Here is an 11,676-nt window from a genome sequence, read left to right as displayed (position 1 = left end):
ACTGTTTAAATATTCAAGAGGTTTTCAATGTTTGATTGAACAGGAGTTTAAGAAATTGAACACCAGGGGCGCCTGGGTGGCTCAGTCGGTTGAGCGTCTGCCTTCAGCTCAGGTCATGATCGCAGGGTCTTGGGATTGAGCCCTGAGCCCCCTGTGTTGGGCTCCCTGCTCAATGGGGAGTCTGCTTCTCCCTCTCCCTCCAGCACTCCCGCTGCTTGTGTTCTTTTGCACGCTCTTTCTCTCTCAAATAAATAAAATCTTAAAAAAAGAAACTGAGCACTGAAATTTACGGAGTAGTGCATATTCCTCTAAGCCCAAAGGTTCCTAGACACTAAGCAATCCAACAAAAGACACAAAAATAAAACAGATCATTGGATTTTTTAAAATGTCATACCAATAATTATTATTATTATATTATAACTAGTTTTAGGAGGAAAATTAGCAGTTCTGTACATTGATTCTTTCATCATTACATGACTCAGTGTTATGAGAAAAGAGATGCCCATTCGAGACTTCTCAACAATTTAAGAAAGCAGAGTACAAAGTCAAGTAAAAATCATGAGTTAAAGCTATCACCCCACGTCACTGACGTAAGTATTTGTGGCCTTGCCAGCTACAATTTGGGAACAATTTCAGGGTGTTTTGCAAAAAGAAAGAAGACAAAAAAAAAAAAAAAAAGAAAAAAAAGAAAAAGAAAGAAGACATGCCCTGGGGCTGGCACCAGACGGGGTGATTCTGTGTACCCCAGCGGCCCCACTTAATCACTTACTAGCTCGTGTGTAATATGCCATCAAACCAGTAGCACCCAATCTAACCAGTCCTGGTCATCTCTGCCCAGCTTCCCTCAATAGGCAACTAATGGTGTTCCAATGACAATGTGTCGAAGGACGAAGGATTATTATTAATAAAGCTTTCTGCAAGTAAAAGTTCTTATACAAAACAAGAAAAGGCCTCAAATCCATTTTTCAAAAGAAGTTGGGTACAGAGTAGATATAAGTATTAGGATGATACCTCCCAGTGTGACAACAGCAACAAAACACACAAACAGGAGTCGCCAGAATTAAGCTCTTTATTCACCTCCCTTGTTTCCGAGAGTCCTGATAGTTTCTCTAGTACAAAGGGCACTTCCGGCACTTGGTGTCACAGAGCCAAGACATGCTCAGAACACACTGAACCACGGCGTCGCCCCCAGAGTCCTGGAGGAGGGACATGTACAGAAACACCAATCAGCGACAGAGGGGAAATACACTGAAATGAGAACTAAAATCAAGGCTTGGCTTTGGGCTTGGGCTGTGATCCTGAGACACCGAGGCAGGACTCAGCTGAACCCAGGGAAAAGCTCTTTACCAGGAAGTCCTGTGACCGATCTGGAAGCAGGCCAGCAGAGGGAAGACTCATTTCGGGTGTGTGTTCAGCGGGTTCAGAATGCTATCCGATCCGCAGAGGGAGGCAACATGGTCCTCCCTGTGCGGGGGCTCACCCCGGCCTCCTCACTTACTCCAGAAGGCCAAGGATCTGTCTGTTTTGTGCCAGGCCCTGTGCCAGGGGCAGAGGACAGAGAGACGAATCAGGCACAGTCCTTACCATCAGTGAATTCAGAACATAACAGAAAAAGCCTATATTTATAAAGAAGTCATTGTCATTCAAGGTAAAAAGGATAGAGAGAGGATTCATACAGACTTGGGGCTCAAGGAAGCCACAGCCTAGCAGAGGCCTCGAGGGCACAAGACACACAACAGTAATACACCGCACCCCATGGGGAGGACTCCAGGGAGGCCCCAACTGGGCACTGCAGGAGCACAGAAAGGGTGACATGACACCTACTGAATAATGCAGTGGGGAAAACGCACAGCCTACTGAAGACTGAGCAGCCGGATCTGGCTGGATCATGGAAGTACTGAAACCTCCTGCTCTGGAGAGGAGGCAGGGCAGCCTTAGGCTGACCTCTGGGGGTCCCCTGGGCGACCCAACAGACAGGGTGCAATGTCTCTTATCTATGGCTACAGTTGCATGATATCCCAAGAACAGGAGGGGAGACTGGTGACCAGGAGAAACAGATCCAAATAAAGCACCCAATAACCAGGGCCTGAAGTACACAGTAGGGGCCAAGAAGTGAGGACATCAGGAGTTTGGGAGCCTGAGCAGACGCAGCAGGTTGAAGGGGTGGGAGGTGGGTCTGGATACATACCAGCAGCAGGAGGCCCCTACCTATGCTTCTTGCTCTCCCAGGGAGGCGCCATGTGTGCTGGATGGATCCCTTCCAAGGGTCCAAAGACAGGGTGGGAGCATGTGGGGGCAAAGGGACTCTGTAGTCCTCTCCTCATGCCTCTAGTCTGCTTTCCTCTTTTCTTCACAGCTGCCATCACCTTCCCTATCTTTTTCATTCTACAACCTGAGAGGGCCCGGCATGGGCTCAGTTAGGATACCAGTGTCATGGGATAGGTCCCAGGGCCCTGAAGGCCTTGGGTAATTGGCACAAACAAGTCGGGAGTGCCTACAGCTGTCTCCGTTGGCCACCCGGAACTTGGACAAGTTAAGCCAGCTTCAAGTGACAGGGCTGGGTAGGAACTTATCTGTAGCCTAAACTCTGGCCTATGCGGGCCTCTGTCCCTTCCCACACATTTCAGGAAACAGCTCCAACCTGTTGTCATTTCTTCTTCACAGCAGCCACCACCTATGCTGCCTCTCCAGCCTAGGTCTCTTATCTGGGCCAAGTTATCTCTCTTCTTACAGGTGCCGGGACTCCTGCCCTGCTGTTCTTTTTCTTCATAGCTGCCACTGCAGCTCGGTTTCTCTCCCTAATCCTCATTCTGGATTACCTCTGTCCCCAGCCCTCTTTTCTTGCCAGTACTGAACTAGGCACACAGGTCCTCTGCCTATGAAGAGTTTCACTGCTAATCACTAAGGAGAAGCAAACATAAAGCAAAGGGGAAGGAGAAAGGGAAGGGCAATTCAGAGAAGGAGAAGACATCTTTCAAGTGCTGGTCCTGGACATCTGGGGTCCGCACTGGCGTGTGACTGAGGGCCCTTCCCCGACTCCCTTCTTGGGTGGCCCCAAGGAAGTCTCGCTATTTTCATTCTCTTCATCCTTTAGACCTTGTTGGAGAAGGAAGCCATCCCCGCTATTCCTATCTATTGGGGGTACGGTGCTCAGGAAAGTTTTGCAGAACAAGAAGCTTCTACTAATCAGGACAGGGCTGCCCTTCCCCGATTCCTCCCTGTACCACCAACTCTGCCACCCCCTCCACTGCCCGCTTGACAGAGATCTTCTCTGACAGTGGGCTTCATACAAAGAAGCAGAGATAAGTATGCTTTATCTCACCCAACAACTGAAGACCCTACACGCCAGCCTAAATGTAAACCCCTTTAGCAGGCAATGAGGAGCCAAAATGCTCTTCAACCAGGGAATGGCAATAGAAAGCACCTCACGTTATGCACAGGCCCTCAAGAATATTTAGATAAATGTATAAATGAGTGAGTGAGCATAACTGTGTACGGGGCGGATAACTTTCACAAACGGATAAGACGCTAAGGGAATTTTAAAAAGTCACTTGAAGCCATGGACTTAAGCCATATGCAGAAGCAGGTGAAGTTACTAACCTCTACTTTCCTCCTGGAGGACTCTCCCCCATATGACAGGAGCAACTACAGCCCCCAGCCTCCTGGGCAGTATTCCACAGCTAAGACTCGTTCTCGGGGCTATTACTCAGCACCAAATTTAGTTATCTGATACAAGTTGAAGGTATTTCTTCTCCTAAAAAAGGGAGAAAAACCAAGTCTTTCATGATCAAATGTCTGTTACAATAACAGGCTACAGGGGAAAGAACCTAAAATAAGAGCAACCAATCTGGTATCATGTGAGACACCCAGCACCTGCAAATTTCAGCCCCAAACCTATCAGACAAAGAGGAACCCCTACTTCACAAAGAGTGATTGCAACAGGTACAAAAAAATTGGCCTGATTCAGAGGTCTGAAGTCCAGAGGCCTTCCTAATAAGTAAAGGAGTGGCTAGGACAGAACAATATTTTGAGAAGAACAGACCTGGGGGAAACCCAGCAGCCTGGCCAAGCCCTGGGGTAGCTGACTCCGAGCACAATGAAGATGCAACTAAGACAATGACATCAGGAACTACCATAACCCCAACTTAAAGCACAACATCTACAAACCAGCTGCATTGATTTTCTTGAATTTTCTCCCACTTCTAGCCTCGTAAACTGTGAGGGCAGAGACCATGGGAAGTTCTATCCAATGCTTTAAAGTCCTAATCCATGTCCTTTTCTCATCAGGAACGTCCTAGTACTCGAACTTCAGGCACAGCTTTCAGAGGAGTAATGCCATCAGCAACAATAAGTACCATTATCAGGGGCCCCTGGCTTTGAGTTTCTCATTTTCTCCCTAGGAAATAAGGGTTCTGGAGGAGGAAGGGAGGATTGAGCAGAGCTGCAAAGCTGGAGAAGGTAGGTGACCTCGTGATTCTACTGTTCTGTCCAATTCCTCTAGGGCAGACAGCCTGTAGAGTTCTGAGCTTGATTAGAAGGTGAGGGTATGTTTGTTATTAAAAACAGAACAAACCATCCAGATCTTCCTTTGTGCTAGAACACCTGCTTGTGGTCTCACACCTGGATGGGCGGTGAGTCACTGGAAAAGATGAGTCCTCTGACCTCCACCTGGAGATCACAGTCCTATCAGAGACCCACACAGCCAGGACTTGCCGATCGTGAAGCATGCGGGCACTCTGCCTTTCCTAGGAATGGGAAGCAGAAAAATCATAGAGCCAATCCTCTCATTTTACAGATGGAGAACTGAGGCCCAGAGAGTTCAGGGGACACGTCCAAGGTCCCAAAGCAAGCCAGCGGCACAACCAGGACCACATCATGGCTTCCCACCTCACAGTTCTTCCCACTGCAGTAGTTACGGCACAATTTTCCTTTTGCTCTTTGGAGGAGACGTGAAAAAAAGGTGGAGAGCAGAATATTAAGTTTTTGGATTCTCTGTAGACTTCCATAACCTCTGTTAACCTGGCCTCCATTATCCTGCCTGTGGTTGCCTTCGGTGGTTTCCTTTCTATGGAAAATTGGGTCCTAAGCCAATTTTTAGTTTTCAGTCGGCTTAGAGTCCTTACCAGGGCTGCTGCAGTCCTCCTGAATGTGGCTCAGGATCTCTTGGTCTGTAAACAGGCGGAAGGCAATCTGCTCACACTCTCCCTTGGTCCCACACTCAAACAAACACCCAAACAAGCCCTCCTTTTCCAAAACGGCCAAATCAGAGTAGCCACAGGGCCCACAGTGCAAGATCCATGGGCGGGACCAGCAGGCAGCACCCAAGGGGGTCTGGTTGAGGTAGATGCCTAAGTTGACCCTCCGCTTCTTACTGGTTGGGTGTGAGTACAAGAGCCAAGATTCAGACAGCGGTCCAGCTTCCTGCCCTAGCCACGGGGAGCTGTCCAGCAGAGGGGTCTGCTGAATGGGAGAAGCATCTCTGCCATGAGGGTCCTGGGACACTTGAAGGATATCCACGGGCCGGAAACTCACCACACTGCCTTGGCAGCCATGCGGGGGCTCACAGAGCTGAGAGCTCAGGGCTGGTCTCTGAAAGTATTCACCATGGTTAATGCTGAAAGCCTCTGCCCGGCACCTGTTTGGTGTCCGGGCGCTGCAATACAGCACAGGGACGCCAGCCCTCCCAATCACCTCTGCCACTTCGCACTCCACCGTTGCCATGGGCTTAATGAGCCTGCCATGGTGCCAGGTGGTCCCTAGGTCGTCACTGTAGATCATCAGGGAATGAGGCTTGGCTTTACACGGTAGCCGAAAGCAAAAGAACCAGTAAGGGATGTAGTAGGCGTACGCAGGGATGACCAGCCTTCCCGACTGCAGCTGGATGCCATGACCTGGGCCCACAGCAAATGTGGCCCAACGCTTCACCTCTGCACCAATAACCTCTTCAGTCAGGTCCCTCACCTCGCTCCATGAACAGCCGGCGTCTCGACTGCAGATGAGGCAGAGGCGGGCCGCATTCCTGCCCGACATGACCTGCTGACGCTCGGTGACGTGGCCTCGCACACAGATGAAGAACAGGTACACACGGCCACTCTTCTGCTCCCATACAGGACAGGGGTTCATGGTCCGATGCCCAGGTAATGTGGCTTCCATCAATGGCCTCACGGGTCCCCACTAGACAAGGGGACGGGAGAGAGAGCAGGGGTGAGAGACTAACAGGAAGACATGAGGCTCATTGAAAGCATGAGTATTTTTAAGTGATAAGAAACAAATGGTATTAAAATCTATGAAATCATGAAGGATTCACTAATATTCACTAATTCCCAAATATTATAGGATGACTTATAAAGCTGGGTTAGATATTGTACGTGCTGTCCTCTCTGTCTAGAACGGTCTTCATCACTCTGTCTAGATGCCCGATTCACCCTCCAAACTCAAAAGCCACCTCCTTTGTAAAGCTTTCTATGAAATTTCCTCCATCCCTTCCCCTCCCAAAAGCAAATGGTGCCTTCCTCTTTGTACATACAGAAGAGTTATAGCACTTATTATATAATAATTGTAATTTTTTATGTGACTGGCTCTCTTCCTAGATTATGAGTCTTTTGAGGCTAGAAATCAAATTATTCTAATTTTGGATCTCCAGTGCCTAGCACATGATAGGAGCTAAATAAATACTTTTTAAAAGAAAGAAAAAAGGAAGGGGGGGGGGGAAAACAAAAAGAAAAGAAAACGAAGAAAAGCAAAGCAAGGCGGACAAATAGGAATTTAGGCAAATAAAGGGAAATGTAAAACAAAGATTTTTTTCCTTCCTCTACTATCCCAGGCAGGCAATTCATAACACTGTCATTAAAAACTCAAGCACGGAGTCAGAGATACCTAGTTCAAAGCAGCCTTCATCACTTCTTGTGTGACCTTAGGAAAGTTACTTAAATTTACTTTACCTCAATGTCTTCATCAGTTCAACGGAAAATGTAATAACACGCTCACACAGTAATAATATGCTCGTGCACGAGTTGGTATAGGGCTAAACTGAGATAATGCCTAACCAGATACATCACAAAGAAAGTCCTAATCTCCTTAATATATTTGAAAAACTGTATTAGAAATTGGTAAGAAAATTTCCAGAAACCCAACTGAAATGGGCAAAGAGCAAGATCAGGCAACTCACAGAAAAGAGGAAAAAACAATGAAAATATGTTCAACCTCACATATAAATGAGAAAAGCAAATTAAAATTAAAATTGACATCGTACTTTTTATCTAACAAACTGGCAACATCGTAAACTTTGACCCTATTCTGTTGGCAAAAATGTGAAGAAACAGGCACTCTCTTACATGAACTGCAGTGCAAAATGGTTCAACATTTATGGAGGGGATATCAAAACTCCAGATGCATTTATCATTGCCCAGCATGCCCAACTCTGGGAATTTATCCTAAAATATCTCTGCTCATCAAATTAAGTATATACAAGATTATTCACCGTGGCATTGCCTGGAACAATAAAATACTGTGAACCCAAATATTCATCAATAGGGGACTGGTTAAATGAACATACAAAGCAAGAGATGAAAAAAGAAAATAGGAAGGCCTCTGTACATCGAGATAGAAACATCTCCATAACATGTTGTTAAGTGAACAAAGTACAGGCCAGTGTATGCAGCATGCTACTTTTTGCATAAGAAAAAGAAGAAAAATCCAATAACAGCAAGCTAGGTAATTTGAACCAACCTTTCCACTGAGACTAGAGATGACAGATAAAACATTTAAAACATCTGGTTAAAAGCACCAGAGAGGAAATAAGACAATGAAGAATCATAGGCCAAGAACTGAGAGAAGTTCACTTTTCCTTTGAGGGTATCTCTGCTAATCTCAAAGAGAAAACTGAAAAGCTGAGAAGCTGAACAATTCGTTTGACAGACTTAGGGGACTAGGTGGACAAATATTTGGGACCCTGGTAAACCCCCATGCTTTAAGATAGAACTTTAAAGCACTAAACGCACAGAGTAAGGGTGAAACTGAAGTAGACCAGCTCTCACAACCACGACTCCAGAAAACTGGCTGGTATTATCTACTGGAGTGGAACATGATCTCTGATCCAGCAATGCCATTTCTAGATAGAAACCCAACAAAAATGCATGCACACATTACGAAAACACATACAAAAATATTCAGAGCAGCCTGTACACAATAGCTTGGATAAACCTCAAAAATACTGAACAAAAGAAGACAAACATAAAGAATAAAGATGAAAAACAGGCAAAACTAGGGGCAGCTGGCTGGCTCAGTTGGTAGAGCACGTGACTATTGATCTTGGGGTCATGAGTTCAAGCCCCATGTTGGGTGTAGAGTCTACTTAAAAAAAAAAAAACAAGCAAAACTAAACTCTAGAGCTATACGTCAGGATACCAATTACCTTTGAGAAAGAGGGGGGTTAAGAGAAGTTTCTGAGGTGCTGGTAATATTCTATTTCTTGAGCTAAGTGATGAGTCCACAAGCGTTGGCTTTGTCAATTCACAAGGTGACATTTATGTTTTGTGCATTGGACATTTATGTTATGCTTTATGTTTTCTATATATGTGTTATCACTTCATGTTAAGAAGTTTTAAAGGGGAGTATTAAGAACATATACTTGTATTTCCTTGATTCTGTAAGCAGCAGCACTAGAAGGGTACATAAGAAACAATGGTGACAATCTATAGGAAGGAGGGCACTAAGAATGGGATATATATGTATCTGTAGCATTTTATACCATGTATGCCACATGAATGTATTAACTATGTGAAACAAAACATTTAATTCCTGCATAAATGGGCAAAACATATTATTAAGCAAAGCTCACATCAGAGAATCTCACAGTTATAAGGACCTAGAACTAACTCTCATCCTACAGAAGATTTTCCTCTAAGCCTTCTGGATCAAGGCCATTCAGTCTCTCCTTGAACTGGTCCAGGGACAGGGAACTCAGTATCTCTGGGGCAGCCCATTCTGTACCAGAGTGCCTTGTGCACTGTAAACACTTCAAACATATGTGCCAAATTCAACTCAGTTATTGGCCAGTCTAGTCAATGTGAAGTCAGAAGTGCAACCATTCTTACTAAGAGGAGAAAATGACTTGGGCCAGATATGTCTAAGATAAAGTTAACACAAAGTTGGAAGAAACAGTAACTGAAATATGAAAGCATTAGAATCTAAATGAGCTCAGCCAGCTGGAGCAATGGGACATAAACCAGCTCGAGGCTTGACAGAGATAGAACAAGTCTTGGGCTTAAAGATCTGGATGGAGAAACATGATTAAAGAACAGCAAACAGGGGCGCCTGGGTGGCTCAGTCGGTTAAGCGTCTGCCTTGGGCTCAGGTTGTGATCCCGGGGTCCTGGGATCGAGCCCCGGGTCAGGCTCCCTGCTCAATGGGAAGTCTGCTTCTCCCTCTCCCTCTGCCCCTGCCCCTGCCTCATGCTTCCTCTCTCTCTGTCTCAAATAAAATCTTAAAAAAAAAGATAAAGAACAGCAAACATAATGGCCAACAAGCATAATGAAAAGATACTTAATATCACTAATAATTAGGGAAATGGAAATCAAAACCACAAGATATCACCTCACATCCACTAGGATGACTACTATCAAAAATAAATACTAGAGGGGCGCCTGGGTGGCACAGCAGTTAGGCGTCTGCCTTCAGCTCAGGGCGTGATCCCAGCGTTATGGGATCGAGCCCCACATCAGGCTCCTCCGCTATGAGCCTGCTTCTTTCTCTCCCACTCCCCCTGCTTGTGTTCCCTCTCTCGCTGGCTGTCTCTATCTCTGTCGAATAAATAAATAAAATCTTTAAAAAAAAATAAATAAATAAATACTTGTAAGTGTTGGCAAGGGCGTGGAGAAATTGGCACCCTGTATATTCTTGGTGGGAATATACGATGGTCAAGCCACTGTGGCGTTGGGGGGCCTCAAAAAATTAAAAATAGAATTACCACATGATCCAATAATTCCACTTCTAGATATATACCCCAAAAGAATTAAAAGCAAGGTCTTGAGGAGATATTTGCACGTCCATGTTCATAGCAGCATTACTCATAATAGCTAAAAGGTGGGAGAACACAGGTGTCCATCAACGGACAGATGAACCAAATGTGGTATATACACACAACGGAATATTATTCGGCCTTAAAAAAGAAGGAAATCCTGTCACACACTACCACAGAAATGAACTTTGAGGACATTATGCTAAGGGAAATAAGCCAATCACAAAAAGGCAAATACTGGATAATTCCACTTGTATGTGGTATTTAAAAGTATCTAAAAACTCATAAAAACAGAGAAGAAAGGTGGTGGCTAGGGGCTGAGGGAGGGGGAAATGAGGAGTTGTCCAAAGGGTGTAAGATAGAGGTCCTGCAGGATGAAAAAGTTGTAGAGATGTGGTGTACGACAACGTGCCTCCCGTTAACAGCGCTGTGATGTCGACTCAAAATGCTTAAGATGGAAAATCTTACGTTAGGTATCTTTTACTATAATTTTAAAGATTTTTATAAAAACAGCAAATGTCAAAAGGATTCAGAGGTTTTAGCTGACAGTCTACTTCCTATTAGTCACGCTGCGTGACACAGCTTCCACAGAAAGCAGAGGCCACTTGACGTTAGACTGAGTTAAAGGGATACAAGAGGGGAGAGCCACCTCGTTGCTGAGCTGGTCAGTCTATCCTCGGCCCTAAATTCAGAGCACCATTCTCTGAAAAAGGACACTGACGTCCCAGATCAAATCCCGAAGACACTAATCGTAGCTTTCAAGGGACCAGAAACCAAATCAAGACTGTGGCCTCATGGGCCACTGAAAGAACTGAAGCAGGTAAGCCCCCAAATCAGAAGACTCAGAGGGATGAATACTGCTTTAGGTATACCAAAGAGCTGGAGAAAGGGACTTTATATTACGTATAGATTAGATGTCCCAGAGGACCAATGGGTGACTCTAGAGAAGTAGAGGTTGTCTCACTCCAAAAACAAAAGTTAACCGTTGCCGCAGGATCAAGTTCCTCGCGTGAGGAGTTGTGTAAGCAGACCCTTTATGGAAGATGACTAATGCTGAGTTCCTGCTATGTAACTATTATTAATTACCTTTTACAGATGATGGAACAGAGAAGAGTCAAACATCCAAGGTCACACGGCCAATAAATGGTAGGTCTTGCCTGACTTCAAAGCCATGGTCTTTTTTTTTTTTTAAGATTTTATTTATATTTGACAGAGAGAGACAGCCAGCGAGAGAGGGAACACAAGCAGGGGGAGTGGGAGAGGAAGAAGAAGGCTCCTAGCGGAAGAGCCTGATGTGGGGCTCGATCCCAGAATGCCGGGATCACGCCCTGAGCCGAAGGCAGACGCTTAACGACTGCGCCACCCAGACACCCCATCAAAGCCATGGTCTTAACCCCTAAGCTTTTTTTTTAAGATGTTATTTATTTATTTGACAGAGAGAGACAGCCAGCGAGAGAGGGAACACAAGCAGGGGGAGTGGGAGAGGAAGAAGCAGGCTCTCAGTGGAGGAGCCTGATGTGGGGCTCAAACCCAGAACGCCGAGACGCTTAACCACTGCTCAGTGGAGGAGCCTGATGTGGGGCTCAAACCCAGAACGCCGAGACGCTTAACCACTGTGCTACCCAGGAGCCCCTTAACCCCTAAGCTCTTAGTAGCTA

At 45.6% G+C, this 11,676-nt stretch overlaps 1 protein-coding gene across 1 annotated transcript in view; it reads right to left on the bottom strand.

Moving 5' to 3' along the window:
- Nucleotides 1–1,051: 1,051 nt before the first annotated feature.
- NEU3 (neuraminidase 3) overlaps nucleotides 1,052–11,676 on the bottom strand; it is a 38,196-nt gene continuing 27,571 nt past the window's right edge. Inside the window, exon 3 of the mRNA XM_008707352.2 lies at nucleotides 1,052–6,174. Coding sequence (XP_008705574.2) covers nucleotides 5,095–6,174 — 1,080 coding nt within the window. The 3' untranslated portion in view covers nucleotides 1,052–5,094. The remainder of the gene's footprint in view (nucleotides 6,175–11,676) is intronic.

Source organism: Ursus maritimus, unplaced genomic scaffold (assembly GCF_017311325.1).
Source record: "Ursus maritimus isolate PB19 unplaced genomic scaffold, ASM1731132v1 scaffold_16, whole genome shotgun sequence".
Classification (NCBI taxonomy): Eukaryota; Metazoa; Chordata; class Mammalia; order Carnivora; family Ursidae; genus Ursus; species Ursus maritimus.
Note: the sequence above shows the minus strand (reverse complement) of the source record. Positions and strands in the feature narration are given on the sequence as shown.